Source organism: Rhea pennata, chromosome 4 (genome assembly GCF_028389875.1).
Source record: "Rhea pennata isolate bPtePen1 chromosome 4, bPtePen1.pri, whole genome shotgun sequence".
NCBI lineage: Eukaryota > Metazoa > Chordata > Aves > Rheiformes > Rheidae > Rhea > Rhea pennata.
In genome coordinates, this window is record NC_084666.1 from 35974044 (window position 1) to 35994647 (window position 20604).

At 37.6% G+C, this 20604-nt stretch overlaps 1 protein-coding gene across 7 annotated transcripts in view; it reads right to left on the minus strand.

Moving 5' to 3' along the window:
• TENM3 (teneurin transmembrane protein 3) overlaps positions 1-20604 on the minus strand; it is a 319443-nt gene that overhangs the window by 292329 nt on the left and 6510 nt on the right. For all 7 annotated transcript variants that reach the window (XM_062575783.1, XM_062575781.1, XM_062575778.1 and 4 more), the window contains exon 2: positions 11964-12242. In XM_062575783.1, the coding sequence (XP_062431767.1) occupies positions 11964-12242 (279 nt within the window). The remainder of the gene's footprint in view (positions 1-11963; positions 12243-20604) is intronic.

The following is a 20604-nucleotide window of genomic DNA, read 5'->3' on the forward strand; positions in this document are numbered from 1 at the left end:
CAGAAGCGCAGAGAGAAGACTTCTAGTACCAGGATTTCTGATAAGATCCTGCATCACTTTATAGCTGCAACTTTTACCGATGAAAGACAGCTGAGGCAAAGTATAGTTAATATAATGAGCAAATATGTGTCTGGGAACAACAGGCCTCTATATTTAGCCCAGCTTCTACATTAAGTATTCCTGTGAATATAGTCAACATTCCCTATTTTAATTTGATTTTCCTTAGTACTCATGTATTTTGGCAGCACAAGTTCTGCTACAGCACACAAGGATTTGAGCTCTGAATCTCTAGGGCACTTTTCACAATACCACTATCTGTACAATGAAAAAACAAGCATTACCTTCAACTACTCTGATATCAGCTAAAAGGAATATCCCATACAACAATACTGTCCCTACATGAACTCCTCATTTTCCAAGGCTCAAGAGGCTAATATGGCCTTATCATGACTTTAGGTCAAAAGATTGAGTCTAACAGACCAATGGAAGGAATTAATTTCAGAGCTCATGACCCTTAATTGAGAACAGACGGTGCCTAGTCCTTATAAATTTAAAGTCTGGGGCCTGTTAACAAAAGCATCTAATCTCATCTCATTGCCATAAGCAGCCAGGACCCAGCAATATTGAGTTTACAAAACAATATAAAAGTCTCCTAGAACTCCACTGGAAGCAAACAAGCAGTAAAGACAGTTAATGAAAAAGATGTCATATGTTCTTTGTAGCTAAAGTAGTTAAGGGAATGAGCTGCAGAATTCCCCACTGAGTGCAGCTTTTAAGCAATTTTAAATGTATCTCCTTATAGAACATATGGCAATTGTGCAATGAAGAACTTAGCAGCTTGAACAGTTCTGGTTAACTCTATGTGGAAGGAAACTGGGTGCTTTCCATCTAACCAAATATTGATAACCAAGACCGTTCCTTTCAAAGTCATTTTGACCTGGATACCTTGGAAACCTTGAAAATTCAAAAGCGCTTCAAAGATTATAAATCACTTTGACACATTCAAAATCCATCTTCAGCAACAGGCAGAAAAGACAACTCTGCAACTTTCTCCAAGAAGGATATTAGACTTCTAATTTCTGCTATTTTTACACAAACCACAGAGGTGGCAAATACAGTTTGGAGTCAGTCAAACCTACAACAAAAAGCAATTCAAATTTTGTACAGAGACAGAGCAACCCAAATTCTTTAGACCATCTGCCACAGGTGCAAATTGAGACTCCACAGCATTAATCATCAGCAATTATGTAACATTTTATTCATAACTATAAAGCAATTTATAGAAGTAGGCTTTTCATTTTTTTAAACCAATTTTCTCATTTTGCATTTATGAAAACCTAGCCACAGGAAAAAAGTGTTTCTCCAGCACACAGTAAGTCAGTGACAAGAGTGTGTAACAGCAGAGTAACCTTCCTTTGCCTGTAGTCATGACTGCCCACAGATTCATTGTGGAAATGCTTTACAGTTTCTGAATCATTTGGGGAAGTAGAAACCTGCCTTCAAGCCTGTACGTTTAATCCATAACAAAACCATGTGTAAAAGCTGTGAAAATATCACTGTAAGAAGAAGGTCTGTAAACATAGCCATATATATACATGCATAGCCATATACATACTGATACATGTATATATATTTGACCAAAGGACAAAAAAAGAAAAAGAAAGAAAAAGAAAAGAAAAATCAAAATACAGTGACCACTGTAGACAGTCTGGTGTCAGTTTTTACTCTGTAGTGGCCTGACAATCTGAAACAAGTGTTTCCAGTCAGTTAACTCCTTTTATGTTGCAAATACCACACAGGAGGTGGAAATGCTTAGAATTTGTCTCAGATGCATCTAGTTAACCATGAAAGTACTAAGAGAAATTCACCAGTAGCAGCTCAGGCCTAGTACAGTAGATGCACAGGACCTTCAGACCCCCCAAACCTAGTATTTACCATGGATGCCCTAACAGAAGATAGAAGGATACAAGAGATTTGCCTCAACTATTTCAGTACAAATAATTTAATTCACAACTAATCAACACTATTCCTCATCATCTTTCCTAACTCTTACGCTGTTCTTTTACAACTTTGAAATAATAATAAAAAAAAAAAATAATAAAAAAGGCAACATACAAATCTTCTGCAAATTCTCAAGTACTTTGGAGAATCCTGGACTACCCACAATGACCATAGCAGGCAAAGGCTCTTCCAGTGAGAAGCTTCCCACACGAAGTTGTACATATACATGTATATAGATGCAAACCCTACATGCACCATTCACCCTTACACAGGTGTAGGTGTACAGGAAATGAAGAAAGTGGTGCCTGGGAAACAAACATTACATGTAAATTATATTGTAGATGACTTTTTCACTGTTCAAGTTGCTTTCAGATGACAATGAACCAGACAATCCCATAGCTCTGACATTTTTTTCCATTCTTATTCCAGTGATAATTACATCAATAAACCTGATTCAGCAAATCTGTTCCTCTCTAATTCATTAATTAAAACAATTTACTGCTACCACTGTGATTTTTCAAGGACATCAAAAACACTTTCCAAATCAAAACAGCAGAGATCATCAGTTTATAGATGTGCAAAGCATGGTTTGCTTTCATGTCAACCTCAGAATCAAAAAAAAAAAAAAAAAAAAAAACCACAAACACAACTCAAACAGAAAAGAGCTGTTGTCTTTTTAAGATTCCCTTGTGTAAGCACATCTAGAAGAATGCATTTTGTTTAGGGAAACTGAACAGAAATATTTGTATAGCAATCTTAAAATGAGGGAAAAAACATCTACCAGAAGTTAACCATTTACAATCAGAAGAATAGAACAAAATTTAAATATCAATATTATAGTAAGTTACAAAGCAACATTTCTACAGGCTTCATTTTCTCAACACAATGTTTCAGGCATATTAATACTTTTGCCCTTTTTGCCCTTCTTACATTAAAATGTGTGATAAAATAACTGAATTGCAGAAAATAACATCCGAAGGGAACCAAAATAGTTTGAGTCTATCCTCTTCCACAATGTAGGACTGACAGGAACTAAACTGACATTTTAAAAATGTTTACAAAAATATGCTGGATGATGAAATATTCACATCTTCCTCAGCAATTTCTTCCACTGAGCTATCCCTGGACTTCCACCATTCTCCTCTTTGCTATTTATATTGCTTGCTTCTTGTCCTATCTGCAGCACATGTGGGCAGTAGGCAACCTTTATAAAGGCAGCAGCATCTTTGCCCATGCTACAGAGCACATTCTGAATTCTCTCAATCATTTTTAAAGTCATATGCTTTAAATCTCTGATCATTCTAGTGGCCCTTTCTCTATCATGGCATTCGGCTGGCAGTTTCTGCAAAATGAGTCCCAAAAGCAGCCACAGCAGTTCTGTCTCAGCACTGCCGAATGCATTAGTGGGATTAATTTAGAGACATGTTACAAGGTTGTGGAAAATACCCTCACGTACCTAAAGAAAACACAGCTGACATTTTTGTGATCCACTATGCCCCACAGCTGAAGGCTGCCCAGGAGGGATACAGAAACATTTGGTGGACCTGCAGAGCTGGAGACAGGAAAGCTAAAGCTCAGCCACAGTGGAAACATGCAAGGGATGCAAAGGACATAAGAAAGGTTTCTACAAGTAAATCAGCAAAAAGAGACAGAAGAATGTAGGCTGCCAATGAAGCGAGTCCCAGTGACAAAGGACATCCACACGTATTCTTTGCCATGTTCTTTACCAGCAGAATCTGCTCTCAGCTCTCCCAGATCAGTGTGCCAGGAGAGTCAGGGGGAGTAAAGCCTCTATAGGGGAAAATTGAGCTGTTAGGCACCATTTTAACAAGCCAGGTATGCACAAGTCCGTGGGACCAGATAGGAGGCATCCACAGGCGCTCACAATGCTGGCCAATGTCACTGCAAGGCCGTTCTATAGTCTTCAAAAGGTCATTGCAATAGAAGGAGGTCCTGATGACTTCTAAAAGAGAAATGGCACATTATCTTCAAGAAGGGGAAGGAGTTGAGTGGTGGTGGTGGTGGTAGAGGGACTAGAGACAGTCAACTTCACCCCAATTGCCCAGGAAAGATTATGGAACAAATGCTGCTGGAGTATTCCTGGAGCCCTGTCAAGGCACATGGAGGATAAGTGGTTGGGAACGGCCAGCATGGATTTACAAAGACCAAATCACACCCAAACAATCTGACTAATTTCCATGATGAGATGACTGACTCAGTGGACAGAAGGAGAGTAGCTAATGTTGTTTTCCTTAACTTTAGCAAGGCTTCAACACTGTCTCCTGTACCACCCTGGTAGCCAAACTGGAGAGAGATAGACTGAATGGGGGGGGGGGGGCTACAAAGTGCAATGGGTAGAAAGCTGGCTGGATCAAAAAAAAACCTGTTTTCAAAACCAACTAGCGTTTCTCACTTAGTATTGAGGCTGATGCTGTTTTATGTCTGGATTATATTTAACACGTTTGTTAGTGACCTGGATGGGATGGAATGTGTCCTCAGCAAGTCTGTATACACCAAGTTGGAGAGCGCTTTTTCAACACTTCAGCACAGGATTGCCTGTCAAAGAGACCTCAGTAGGTCATAGGAATGGGATGACAAACTCATGAAGTCCAAAGGCAAATGCAGCCCTCTATCTGGAGCAGAATAACCTCATGCAACAGTACAGGCTGGGAGCCCACTGAAAAGCAGCTCTGTAGTAAAGGACCTGGGTAGTCCACATGGACAAGATGAACAGGAGTCAGTATGTATATCAGTTCTCATTGCTGCTGCTGTCACATAGTTGGCTGTATTCAGAAGAAACTAGTAGTGTGTCATTGGAGCTGATTAGTCCCCTCTATTCAGCATTTGAAGATCACATTTAGAGCACAGTAACCAGTATAAGACAGACATTATCAAATTGGAGTATGTTCAGCTGAGAGCCATCAAGATGGCTAGAAAACTGAAGCATGCAACTTGAAAAAAAGCCGCAAAAACTCAGTTTGTTCAGCCTGAAGAAGAGAAGGACATAAGTAGAAAACTAAATTTTGTCTTCCACTAGTGGTGGCTATAGAGAGATGGAGCTAGACTCTTCCTGGAGGGAAGTAAAAGGACCTGAAGCAAGGTCACAGACTACAACAAGGAAAATACTGATTAGATATACAAAAACACCACAATGAGAGTGGTTAAGCACTGGAAAAGGTATCCAGAGATGATGCAGAATCTCCATTCTTGGAAATTTCCAAAACTCAGCTGAACAAGGCTTTAAGTAACTTCATCTCACTTAAAGTCGTCTCTGAGCAGACAGTTAGAACAGATAACCTTAAAAGGTCCCTTACAGGCTGAATTATTCTATGATGCTGTAAAGGACTGATCTAGCCACTTGTCTTCCTCACATTTTTTGTGAGGAAAAGACTTATATTAAAGTCTTTTCACTTGTATTTATTGAACTGTGCTTTTTCATGTGAAACTATTTCTCCAGTTTCTCATCCTGCCCTTTAAAGTGTACACAATTCTTTCCAGGTTGCAATATTCTACTACCTTATCCAAGTCATTACAAAAATCTATGACAAGCTGTGTGGAATACTATTTGATTCAACTTCTCAGTTCATGAAATACTGATAATCATTCTTTACACATTTTTTCCAATAAGTTGCACATTTATCTTGTAATAATGAACTTAGACTATGTGTTTCTAAATATAGAGCATCAGGACTGAAACAGTGACAGAAGCCTTACTAATGTCAAAATACCTATTACTGTCAGCATCTGCTGCTTGTTCCCTGTCAAGAAGTGGCTTATACTGTCACTGAAGGAAATTAGCACAGCTCGACAAGATTCATTCAGAACAAAAGCTCATTGTTATAAAGCACAGACTTAAAAATTTTTTTTTCTAGGATATTTCTCATCTAACTGATTAGACAGGTTCTTCCTCCCCTTGGCCCTTCCTACATCTGTTTTTTTCTGCCCGCCAAAACCAAAACTAATAATTCTCAATAATTTCTCAAAGAAGGATCATCAAAAGCTCAGAGGCTATAGGTATTGTATACATGTGGAGGTATTGTATTTACTTAAGTAGCCTCTAATCCGTTACTAATGGTGTAAATGTTAGCTCTGTGATCAGTTACCCAGGTAGCAAATGCTGAAGCAAAAAACAACCACAAGAAAATCCATCAGCAATGTGTTACCAATCTTCCTTCACTGTTGAATAATAAATCAACTTTTTCTTTCTCATATTCTTAGCATTCATGTTTCTGTACAAGTCTTTACTCCCTTGCTGATTATTTCTCATAATTGTATTTACATGCCTCAAACTTCCCAGTCGCATCTCAGTAAACTTTTATTACTCTGTTCCTAAGAAATCTGATCTTGCTTTTATTTTCTAGGTGGTTCTTCCTTCAAATTCAAATCTGCAAAGAAATCCTAAGGTATGCTAGTTGGTTTTTAATCATCTCTTTCACCATTCCTTCACATTAGAAATGCTTGGATTTATAACCTTAATAACCAAAAGTAAATTCTCATGAAATTCTCTTTATAGATTTGTTTTTCTATACAGACTTCAATTTTGATTTTATTGTGGTCAGCTGTTGTTAAGCCTACAGTTCCTGTGCATCAGAATATTTGGTTAAATGCTTTCAGAGAGTCTCACCCTCCAACCTTTTTGGCTTGACATTCTGTACTAGACTCCCATCCTAAAAGCATTACTAAGACAACCTTTTGAAGTCTCACACCTTTCCTAAGCATCAAGTTCAGTGACACTCAAACCTCTGAAATCCAGGTGATCCAAAAAAGTTTACTGGAAAAATGTCAACTTAATTGTTCCCTCTTACAGCTACTACTAGCCAACAGAATCCCCAACATGAATTTCAATTGCATTAACAGTGAGTGCTAGGAAGATTTACTGAAATATTATGATTGCAGGTCTGTAGATGTAATAGAAACTGAAAATTGGCATAACTACAGAAAAACTGTGATAATATTGCAGAAAACCAGGGACGACTCCTCTTTTCTGTATTGATTTCTGTTCCACGTGTCTGTAACCAAAGAAAAAAATGTGTACGCCTATTTACATATTGAATATTATTCAGAGCTGAATTCTGTCAACAGTAGAACAGACAGATTTCCTGGTCATGAAATTTCCTAGCAGCAAAGCACGATTTAAGAGATATTGGCATGCTTAATGAGGGGTAGATAATTGCTAGGTGGAATAGTGTGGGTAAGAGTGAAGAGGCTGTAAATGGTGGTATGGCAGTAAGGTGAATATTAATCCATCAGGTGAAAATTAATTCATCAGATATGTGGCTATTTTTGATAAGCAGGCTCAGCATTTGCCTAGCAGGTAGGAAGCAGCTCGTATTCAGCAGAACTTACCTAAAAATCAAGTTCTGTCTTAGCATAAAAAAGAACGTTAAACAGGTGAAAATGTGTAACACTGCTTCCTGAATGATGTGCATTATTTAAGAATGCAGAGTTCAAGTATATGTTACAGATGTATTGGGTTAGAGAGAGCAGATTTAAGATGTCTCGACAAATATCTTACCAACGCATTTCCTGGTTTTCAGAGATCTGAATGTCAGTAAATTCACCATTCTGGAAGGACAAGAGAGCATTAGGTCTGCAAGAATGCTATCTACAGAAACTGACTGAAGATAGAGAGGAAGTAAGGAGATGCCCAAGCAGCTGATTAGGTTGATAATTTCTCTTTATAGAAATCCTCAGCAATGAACCTCCTACTAGCAATATCTATTTTTCTATACCTCTAAAAAATGGGAGCCCATATTTCAATATATTGATCTACTCAAGTGGAAATGACCTGAGGCCATGATCATATTCTCCTCTCCCTTTCTTCTTCTCTTTATTTTGTTGCATCCTAATCTTGTCTGATCTTCTAACAAATCCCCACTGGTGTAAAACTTTTATCAAGAGACAGATTTAGAAAAAATTAAACATTCTAGTTCTGCCAGAATTATTTTCTGTATACCAGATACGAATAGGTCTTAACTAGTCTTTGTGGACGTAGGCAGTCAGCCACATGGCACAGATCTATCCAGAAAGCCTAACTCTTTTCAAGAAGCACTGCTTCTAAAGGGACAGAAGGTGGCATGGACTAGCTCAAGTTTAAATGATTGACTAAAACCTTTTCAGAAACAAATTTTGATATAGCCTGAGCTTCAGGCCTGTGCAAGAAGTGTATACAAAACTGGTAATAGCTGTGAACTTTACAAAACAAATAAAAACATAACTGAGTCAGGAGCTGCGTTTTAGGAATAACTTGCTCTAATAATATTATGTTTTGACAATTATCTTTCTGATGACTCCTGAGGTCTGGGATAACAGTTTAATGTATTTTAAAATAATTCAAATGAGTGGATTCTAAGATACCTTAAACAAATATTGGCCTTTTAAGCAAAAGGGCTATTTGAAGCTTACCTGGAAGCTTCTTGGAAGCTCACCTGGAATAACTTCTATTTCGCTAGAATATTTATCAATTTTAAAGATAAGCTTTAGTAGCTTTAGAACAAAATTAACAAAGTTACTGAAAAGCATGTAAAACGTGAGCTGCTTTAATTTCAAAGCTGCAGCGCCTAGAATGATTAATAACAAATTTCTTGATACAGTATTTATGAAATACGAATGCACGCATGTTGTGCTGATACATTCCCAAATAATATGTTCTTTTCATCTCATTTTGCCACCAAGAGAATTTGCAAGGGGAATAGGAAGAAAACATAAGAAAAACACGCGTGCTTATTGTGCTCCAATTGATACATCACATTGTACATGACACTGGTAGGTTGCCCAGATTAACAGATGCAAGTTCTCCTTTTGGGAGGGCGACATGACAAATCTATCAAAACACGATGCCAAAAGTCGTATGTGGAATTTGAATGAGGACACTCAGCATAAAGAAAAAATATTTCTCTTTAGAATGATTTACCTATCAGTAACATAAGACCTTGAGATGAGAATGCCTCTATATTTCCCTATGCTTGGGAAGTAGGTCTAATGTTTTCTAAAAAATTCTGCTGGTATTCATAGTGTGTTATTACTATGCTTAAAGTTTTGTGATTTAATCATTTGCAACAGACATTGTAATCCTGCCAATATTATACAGAAATTTTGGTGGCTTTAGCAAGCTCTTTAGACACATACTGTTGAGGCCTGAATGAATAAAAGTTAGTATCTTCAACAAACTCTGTTTACACATATCTGAAGCAGATGCTACCTACTATGATTTACAAAGAGCAAATATACACAATAATTATAAGGAAAGAGCAGAAATCATGCTGAGCTTTTATTTCTTGTCCTATTGGGGAGAGAAAAGAAAAAGGAAAAAAAAAAAAAAAACGCCATAAAAACAAGCCAAGCACGTTCAACAAATAAAATTCTAAGTTAGAAAACCCTTAGGATAAATTCTCACCTTCATAAGTAGGTCCAGTAACTCCAATGAGGTCTGCTTATGGTAACATACTACTCAAAACAGTGACTTGTTTGCGTGCGTGAACAGTCTGCATCACTTGCAGAATTGGGCCCTTTGAGGTGAGGAAAGTGTATTCTGGCGGTATGTTTTGTTTTGATCATGACAACCCATTGCTCCTTATCTACTTCAGAGGTAAATCTCTTACATAGAAATGCATTTCCTTGTAAAACAGTTCAATTGAAATTCAGTCAGGAAGCTTTCAAACACAGGAAAGAGGGCTGAAGCGCACAGGAGAGACGCATCGTAATTCTAGCTCTGGTTTCAAAGCCGGATCAGATTTATCAGACTAGTACAGCTATTAATTTTACACCATAAATTACCAGAACTTGAACTTGCAGTTTGGTCCTTAGATGGGGGGAATGTATGTGCCAGGATGATATTGTATTAAATTAAATAAGGTTTTAAATTATGTTTTTCTGTTCTATTGTGAGCATTTAACATACTGAGTTCAGACTATATGTCTAAAGCCAGTTCTTGGCTGAATCCCCCATGTTCCGTGGAAATAAAATTCATAGAAAAATGCCAAAGAAGATTAAGTTTTTCACCACTTGTGTAACATCTCCACTGAAATGGAGACCCATGACATGGTCCGAGTTATGTATGTTTCATAACCCCAGGGGACTTTCAAGCCATCAAAATTTCATTAGCCTCACAGCAGTCCCAGTACCTTCTTAAGTTACACTGCTGGTCTCTCTATCAATAAATAAATCAACTGTAATCCTTTTTAGTGACTAAACTCTTCTTTGAAGTTGTATCTAAAACATCAGACACACTTCTTGCATAAATTCAACCAGTGCAGAATGTCTTTTTTAACGTATTTGCAGTTTTCTCACACATTAAAAATAAAACATCCCTCATAAAGGGAGTTTTGGCATATTGTAACCAGACATTTTGCTATTTTTAAAATTCTAAAGTTCATTAAAAATGTATCTAAAGTATTATATTTCTGAAGCAGTCATCTCCTTGGTAATGCAGAATTTCCTTAGACAGCTGTATCCTTACATGTCTGTTTAAAGATCATTAACCTAGGGTTCTTGCAAAGTACTTGAGGGAGCCTATTTCAGCATGGACCTTCCAGAAAGGGAGGAGGGGGGAATCACAGGACTGCATAACTTATTCTAGATCATTTGCAGCAGAGAGATCATGACTCATCCAACACAATCTCCACTTCCAAAGGCAGACAGACAAATACTCCTGCTCTTCTCCGTCCAAACTTCCCTCTGCCTCAAAACAATTTTTCCAAATAGGAGGCAAGAGTGTTCTTGGAGGGCTGTCTCCTCAGGCACACACCACTAATCCCAACACGAAAAGCCAAATCCCATTTGAGACTGCCATCGTGCAGAGGTGTCTTCAGTTGGAACCAGCCACTTGGGACAGGCAACAAGTATGAGTAATACCAAAATATAGCTTTGTTTTTTGTCTTCTCAAACAAAGTAAAATAGGTAGGGTAACACATCACTGCTTCTGGTTTAAAATAAAAATCTACTATTTTTTAAAAAAGGATCACAACTCATATACACCCACATTGCCCTTTGCAACAGTGTGATAAAGCTGTACCCAGAGGCCTCTGCTATGGTACAGCTGACAGGTTTAGTAAATTAATAAAAATGAAGTGCAGACATCTAGCAATAGCCATTGCTCTAATTTTCATTTTAACTTTATGACATGGTATATGACAAATTCAAGAGGAATAAAGAAAAAAGTAAACAAAATAATCATATTTTAATTCTAATAAAGCTGAAAATCCTGTGCAAATGGAAGGAAGTTAAAGATCAAATGTTTTCTAAGATCCATGCGTTTAGCATATAACATCATGCACCACCAACTCACAACCTCAAGCCAGGGTAAGAAATTTGGAAAAGTTTTAAAAATAAATCAGGCAACTGTACTGGCCTCTCTTCACTTAAGCACTAAGCTTTAAATACAATGGTCGTATCCCCACATCCTACAAAGTTGCTGTTGAGATTTCTTGTGGATTTTAATTGCACAGTAATTCAGTCCCGCAGGCATAAAGGACACACTTCCCTCTTTACCACAATTTCAATTGCTCTCATCAACCAGTAAGTTTAAAGCACGATCAAATTTGTTTTTCAGTCACTTGAGCCTTGTTAATAAACTGTTCTTTGTGCTCACTCATCCATTCCCAGATTCTGCAACTTCTCTGAGATGTCTTAAAGAGGAATTTACAAAGACATCTTTGATTGCTAGCTGGCCTTGGGGATAAACTTTATCACCACTTACTTTTCCGTTCCACAAGGGATAGCAGGTGACATGGCCCTAGATAAGTCAAAGCTAATCTTTTTTGTCATTAAACTTCAAAATTACAGCTAAAACATCACACCCACAGCTTGCATAATTTAGGACTGATACTATGCACTGACTTTTCTGAGGGTGAGAGAGACAACATAGTCACAGAATCCAAGGACATTCCTTGAATCAAGCATCAAGCAAAAGAGCATATAAGACATTGAGATATATATATACGTGCATACGTGTAAGAACTTACCATTCTCACTGTCGGACTTGTTTTCGTGTTCGGTATCAGTCAGAGTGAGGGCTGAGTTGGAACGGCTCGACAGACAGGAGCTGCGCCCTGACTTGACCCCCCTGCCCCAAAGTCTCATGGCATGCTCTGGAGACATCACTCCTTCATTTTCAGTATCAGCATCTGACCCTGCACTGATAGAGTAACCTCTGTGGGGGAGCCCCATTTCCGCACAAAACGCCAGTCCTCGACGAGTTGCTGGTTCACAAACTCCTAACTGCCTTAGGGTAAAATTCTGTCCTGATTAGGGAGAAAAAGATAACAAAAGGTGAGAATGCTTTCCGTGTTTTTGTTTTCTTTAAAAAATAAAAAGCTAAAAATCTCTTCACGTGTAGAATTGTCTCAGGTATCACACAAGGCGTTTTGTCAAGACTCCCCATGTACTACGATCAAGTGGATTCGCCTGTCTCTAGCTCTCCATGGAGCCCCTTTTCCTTCTTCCTACCTTGCCACTGCTTTGTCAACTGCTTAAACACATCAGAAGTGTTTGCAGGTAGCAAAGGAACATAACAGAACCTGTAAACTCAGGACAGCCAATTCAGCAGATGAAAGGACTACAAATAAATGACAGCCTTTTTTTTTTTAAAAAAAAAAAAAAAAAAAAAAAAAAAAAAAACTTTTGAAAAGTGTGAAAGCAGTAACAAGGTATTTGTCAGGATTATTTCTTTTTGCCCTGGCTAGAGGCCTAAGCAATAGGTTATTTTCCCATCCAGACGTTGCCTAATGTGGCAAGGGAAAAAAGTTTAAGTGGGAAGAGAACTCAGCTGATCAACATTGGATCTTTCTGCTCCTTTTTAATGCAAGAATGTAAGTGAATAGGATCGCTTCCAATCACTAACTGCAAGACTAAAGTGCCATTTTTTTCCCATCTCTCAGTATTTCTGAGAAACATTTTAGGCTTTTACTGGTGAAGCAAAGCCTGTATATTTTAAACAGACTTTTAGCCTCTGTTTTGGGGCAGAGCAAGAGACATAAGTGAATCCCAAATGATTGTATTAATAAATTAGGCGCCATAAACCCATGACACTTCAATAACTTAAAGTGTCTAAATTATGTGACACTCAAAAATTACTGCCTTTTTAATGGCTATGTCTTCATCCTGCTTTTATGTCTACAGATTTAAGACATTTTATGATATACAGACATTTGGCATGCTCATTTGCATGCTTATACCCAGAATACTTTTCCACTCTAGCTCCCTGCTATTTCAGAACTCTGGGAACAAATTAGAACAGGTTTTCATTTTTGTTAGCCACACCCCGATAAGAATCCTAATTTCCCCCAAATTAGATATTTGCTTAGCAAAAATATAGGTTGGTAAGATCGTTAAAGCTTATAATGCAACAAGAACAGACTCCTATTAATTAGAAAATGAAAGAACTGGAAAAGTATGAAAGTAGAAGTGTAAATAATTCCTGAAATATTAAGAGCTAATTCCATAGCCATTGACTAGCTTTTAGTGAGGCAGTTAATTGCTTTATTACTGTGGTCCTATGAAGCTGTCGCAGTAGCTTCTTCTCAGTCAGAGCTGAGAACAGATTCTGACAATGACTTTCATGAATAATGAAAATCAGTTACTATAATTAGGCACAAATCAAACTATATTTATTATGCAGTTGTGAATAAATATCTGAACTATAACACATCTGGGGAGGTAAATATAAAAGCAGTAAATATCCAGGACAATGACTGAACTGTGTGAAGGTTGTAAGAACAGTGGACAAGCATCATGCATGCTGATAGTATCTTGTCATTTTAAAAACTGTCATATCACATGAATTCTCAGGTTTTGTGAGATCTGAAACTAATATGAGAAGCAGACAGGCCAAAAAAGTGTCCAGTGGTAGCAAAGTCCAAGCATAACATAATACAATGCCCCAAACACACATTATTTAGCATTTTGGTAAATATGCTGAGTGACAGCCTAGAACACTGTTTTGATCTTTGAAACATTATTATGAGAATTAACATTTTTTAAACAGTTTTCCAAAGTTAGGACTTTATGTTTGTCTTTGTACATTATACTCAACACCTAAAGTGTTCATACAATTGCACATGCAGCACCATATCGGTTCCAGGAATCCAACAGTGCTTTGGGAACTAAAATAGAGAGGAATTTTTTTTTTTTTTTTTTTTTTTTTTTTTTTTTAACTGAAGACAACATGACTTGAGTCAGTAACAGAACAACTGCCGTTGTCTTCAATACTGCAAAGTGAAGATGATATACCCAGGATTTCTGTAACCATATACTGCCTTTAGAGACGTGGGTGCAGAGGGATGGAGACACTCTGCCCCTCGAGCTATAATTACAGCACCTGTAGCAGAAGAGCGCAGCAATCTGCAACTACCCAGCCACTCTGAAAAATAGTAGGGATGGGGCTCTGCACCACAGGGCTCTGTGCTTGCCTACATGCTTGGACCACATCTTTGCACTCAGAGAATCATTTACGGAGCCATCTGTGCAGACACATTGATTAGAAGAGACCTACTGTGCCTTTTTACTTCCCTCTCCCCCCTTCTATCCAAACACTTTTTACAAGAGAAACTGCTTTAGGCATTTTACAACACCACCAATGATCACTCTTGTAGGATACTGAGTCTCAGGCACAGCCTACCACCTATCCCGTTACCAGCTATTAGTGGATTTTATTTTTTTTTTACTTTAAGTTTACAATGGTCTGCATCCATGTGAAATATTTTCTGCTTTCCGCTTTTCTCCTCTTACAAATGGCAACCAAACCAAACCAGTATGTCACAGGATCAAACTAAAGCTCCACTGCAATTCTGAAGCAGAGAAGGTGGTTTGTGTATTGCTCTCTCACATCCAATATATTAAATCTTTTTCACTACATTGAGAAGAAAAGAGCATATCCCAGAAATGGTACAACAGCTTTAAAAACAGCAGGCTCAGTCATCTTCTGAATTAAAGAAGGACTTAAAGAAGTGAACTAAGAGGATTGCACTCCATTTAAGTTCGCTACACAAATGAAAAATGAACAAAAAGTCAACATGGAAAATATGTGCTTGTGTAAGAATTAATATCCCAAATGGAATACACATATATGATACAAAAATTCTATATCATCTTAAGGTTTCCAAATAAAGAGAACAACAAGTCTAGAAACTTTAAGCATCTGGGGGAAGATGAACATGGCTGGGGCACAGAAGCAATAGCAGGAGAATGGAATGGGGGCTTTTACCTCCTAATGAATGAGACAACCCCCCTTTTTTTTAGGCTTGCAAAGGGCATTGCAGGGGCTCAGTGGGAACAGAGCATGGAGATGTTCTCCCTCTTATGCTCTTACAGTTTCTAATTAGCTTTTCCAGAATTACTTCAGTGTGAGGGATTTAAGCATCAGTTTTTATACTGCACACACTTTCGTGACTTCCTCCACTGACAATAGGTGCCTCAACATTTCATAGACTCAAAAATAACTTGGAGACTGTAATGAAATAAGTTCTGAGAAGAAAATATAGTAAAGTGTAAACAGATAGGGATAATGCTTTGTGGTTTTTTTCTTTTCTTTAAAGAAAGACTATAAAGCGTATAATGAAAAAAAATCCAAAATATTTCAAGGATACTTGTTTTAGAGGTAACTTTAGGGCTTTGGGACCATTTGGGATGATGTATCATGAAGTTAGGTTTTAAAAACTGAAAATAATGCTAGTACTACCACCCTACTATTAGATATTGCACTTCCCTTGGCTAAGAATATCAATTTATGGTTAGCATAAGGAATGCTGACACCGTCCATTTGTCCAGGCAAGAAGGCAATTAAGGTAGTAACACTAAAGTAACTTTCAAGAGCTTGTGCAATCACTGTTAAAAACAGCATTTGCCAATAGTAACCATGTGCACCTACCTGAGAAACCACAACTACTTTCTGTTTAAGCAATGATCCGCATATGATAGGTATCCTTTTTGTATAGGTTTAATCAACGAAATTAGAGGCATACCTTTTTTTTTTTTTTTTTTTTTTAGTTAATATCATCTCCGCCAGGACTGTACTGGTTAAGTCATCAACATTTCTAGACAATGGTAATTAAATTAATCAAATACTGCACACATAAGCAAGTTGTAAGTATGCAGAAATTAAGTGTTATTTTAGAAAGTCAGAATTTACCACTTGAAACTAAATGGGAACCTACAGTTCTTATACTTCATATATTCCCTTGGCCTAAACTGGAGAAATTGTTCAAAGACATCCACAATAACTTAAGCTTCAAGTCAGCAATGTTATCTGTGGAAAGTGATTTTTGAAGAGGACTACAAAAGAAATTCCCATGGTTTTTCAATTGTCAATCCTTGCTCTAATTGAAACCTATAACATAAACTTAGAGTGATGACAAAACTAAAAAATGAATAAGAAACAAAAGAAATGAACAAAAAAATCCAGTAGAGAATACATCAGTGCCTCCAGATTGCACCACTGTCCTTAGCAATTTATTTACCACCGAGGATTCTACAAAGTGAGATTTCAGCAGCTATACATTATTTTGAAACAAGGGGAAAAAAGTACTTCAAAACTGAAGAGCCTCCACAGCATCTGCCTAGTTAGCATAAAGTGCACACATCCCCCCTTTAAACCAGAGGAATTACAGTTTGAGTGCCTTTGCTAACTTTGATTTTGGCATAATTGGACAGAGATAGTACCAAAAAGGCAGTGAAGTCCCAAGCCCTATTCCGGTTCATACAAAAAATTCTGTTTATTTCTGCTCTTGCTTGTATTTCTGATTACATTTTATTCCATCTCTAGTTTTTCTGCATCTCTCATTACTTGCCAGTCACCTTTCTAATCTTAGACTTTGCAATATTCTTCCTTCCTATCTTGCTTTGTCTCCCTGCAACACAACCACGTTTATGTCATTCAAAAATCACTTCTCAAACACATATTCCCTATAATCACTCTATGATAACCCATCACAGAAAAATACTTACAGTAAATTTAGAAAAACAAATTGTGAAATAACTAGAGCAAGACATGCAAAACAAAATATGATCATGATCCTCAGAAGAAGCAATCTCCTTGTCTTTTTCTTCCTTATTTTTCCTTGTTTTCTTATTTAATGTTTCTCTTTTAAAAAAGCAAAAAGAATTATAGTTTATTTAGAAAGCAAAATTCTCAATTATTCCAAGTCTGTAAGTCAGTGCATTCGAGCATGTCCTCACAATGCAATGCTTATCATGCTGTCCCTGAAATACATTGCATAAGCAGCAATGATGTCAAAGTGTTACTGCAACAACCATGTTGGTTTTTGCTATTTTGATATGGAAAAAATGTTTTTGTATCTGTGCTTAGCTAGTACACATAGTGAGCACATTTTTCTATCCCAGACTCCTTACTTGGAGCTCATTCTTAATATTTCCAAATACTTTCTGCAGAGCAGAAACCAGTACGCAGCCCCACTACACTTGAAATATCATTATTCACTGCTCAGAGACCTGCTGAAGCTGGGATTCTGCACCATTGAGAATTCAGTACGACTGACCTGATTTAGCAGTAGCCTTGTCTTCTTAACTCACACATACATTAAGTACAGAGGAATAGCTCTGTTAACAGAAGACTGGGTGGCCTATTTACCCTACCAATGCATAAAAAAAATACAGAGCTAGATTACATGCAAGAAAAAGATAGAAAAAAAAGCTCCTTTGTATATGATGATAGACTGCAAAACCGCCCTCTCTACTCTGAGGACACTAGCTAGTCACTACAGGATGACTAAGAACGTGGGGAAGATGTTATATTCCTAAATGCCCAGCGCAGAGCTGGCCTGGTTTAGCGAGAGTCCCAGGTGATCTTATGGGATCTTAAACACCCTCTATTTCCAAGTGTCAATGCTGGCTGGTTTCTTAAGGGAGAAGAAATGCAACTTTTTTTTGTAAATAAAATACGTGGGTTTTTTTCCATTTACTGAGACAAAGACAGCATAGCAGACTTAAGGGGTTCTTTCTAGGGAAGGTTCTTGAAAGGAAGGACATATTGCTGGAAGCAAACGTATGACAGGGTAACAAAATTGCAGGAAATGAAAGGACAAAGAAAAAAACCCAAAGTAGAGCATGCCAGGCCTCTTATCTTTTGCTATAAAATTCTGATCAGAAGTCTACACATGCCGTCTTTAGAATTCAGAGTGGTAGGCAGGTAGAATATAGTTGCAGAAAAGAAAACAGAGAATGAGCAACAGATGCGATACCACCTCTTCCGTCACACAACTACCACAACACGTTTACTAAAAAAGGAGTTTTCAAGGCTGAACTCAGAGTTCTGCCTGCCAGTGTACAAGCAACCGCAGAGAAGACTGACAAGTAATAAGCTTTGCATATGTTAACTATGTTAACACGTATTTTCCTTCTGATTTGGCATAATATTTTTTTGTTATTACTTCATTATGATTTTTTTGCTCTGTGAAAACAATACATGATGTCTAAACCACCCTAGATCACTGTATCACATTTTCTGCCTCATTTTAATTCCTATGTTCTTCTCTTCACTCATCACACTCCCTCCTCTTCACCTCTTAATCTTTCTTGACCTTTCTGCTCTACTCACAACTCACTCAACTGCCTTTTCTTCTCCTTACCCTAGACTGAAGCTTTAAGAGTTCATATCAAAAGACAGTTGCTTCTCCAATACATCAGTAAAATACACAATAACAAACAGCATTAAATTATATTAAAACTTGACAACTGTGCATAGTGCACATAACACATAGTGCATATAATTTTTCCCGTGCTCAGTGTTCTGAGTAAATATTAACCACACAGTTCAACTGCTCCTTCTGAGTTGTCAGAAGCAGATGGGGAACTAAGTCACATAGACTCAGTGACTTCTGAAAGAGTTAGTGCCAGATATATTGAGCTCCCTGAGCTGCACTTACTGTGCCACTTTGCAAGATGACTCAAAACCTATTCAAAATTCTACAAAACTAAAACCATAAAACTACAGCTTAGAGGGAACTAAAGCCTCTCAAAACCTGATATTTACACTAGCTATGTATTCTTACTGGCATTAAATTGCAGAATCAGAAGGAAAGACTGATTGAAATACCAACCTGTAAAAGTTTATTCTTGAAGAAACAGAGCAAAAGAAATAGGACAGGAGCACAACTTTCCTGCCACTGTTTTCCCAAGCTACAGCTCAAACATGCAGACCCTCCTCTGTTGCCAGTGTAGTTGGGGGACCCATAATTTTATTTGCTATTAGGCTTGCTGGTAGCAGGGCATTCTCAGTGCTAATGTACACAATCAAATAGAAGCACTTCTTAATCCAGTGGTAGGATAAAGGACAGTACACCAAGCCCTTCTGAAGTTACCACAGAGTAAGATTAAGGTCAACTGAAGATAATTTCAAACAGAGTTCAGTAAGAAATACAGGGATTTGGAAATTCTGCAATATCAGAAAAATACCTAAAACAGATTTTTTTCTGCATGTTAATAGTAAAAGTTTTAACCATCAGGGCTCAACTGCAGAATTCAAAGCTTTCAGCTGTATCAGCTATCATATTTCTGTAAATTAATCAATCATTCAGGTTCCAGGTTTTTAGAATCTATATAAAATCTAGTTTTACAAACATAAATTTGGACTGCAGATTACTGAATTAACAGAAACTAACCCAGTTGTCCACAACATGGTGGTGGTGGGGAGCAGATTCTTCTACGGATTTATAAAAGAAATCTATCTCAATGAGTAGCAGGGAGCGTGAAGTCTTGATCCTGACCAGAATGACAGGGTAGACTCTTTAGGCCTCTATCTGAATCTTCAGATGCTGGCATCACTGCATATCATCAAAATCTCAGCTTCCATTTATTTCAAAATATAAATAAAGCATAAATTTGATAGATGGGAAGAAAATATGACTCAAGGGTAAGCAATACAGAGATGATGGATATCCATTCTGTACAGAGCCTGAAACCATAGATCTGACAGGTATGAACTGCCACATTAAGGTCAGTAGGATGCTAATGATATGACATACAGCTTGAAGTGGGGAAAGAAGTTGAGGAGGAAGCAGGCAGCATGAAGAAATGCACACAAAATAGGACTCAGACTAACTGCTGTTCTCTAGATGTGCAGAATTGTCTACCATGACTTCTACCTCTCCAAGAGGGAAAGGCATGGCTACCACCACAAGTCAGTGGATAGACCCACAAAGGGATATGCCTCACAGCATGGGGGAGAACTTTATTAGCTCAACAGACTTTGAAATGGTATAAAGGAAAAAACAGCCTATTCAGAGAAGCCCCTGTATTTTTACTTGTAGCATTTCTTAACCAAATATCCCATGTTTACAGGAATCTGTTCTGCTAATACATGAACAGAACGAGCCTCTCGGACCATCCTTGAAAATAGATTCTATAAGCAAGAAGGCATACAGATCTAAGGACATTTGCACAAATGAAAACCCATATTGCTCGCTCACTCACACTCCTTTCCACACCCTCTACCAAGGCATTCTGTAAATCTCCATAACAAGTGTAGTCGAGTATTCTCTTAACTTAGATTTTTCTAGCAGAACATCCATTATCTGAAGAAGAGAAAGGGTTTATGACTCAGACATATTTATGGCACTGCAAAGCAAAAAAGTACAGACAAAATTTGGGGCA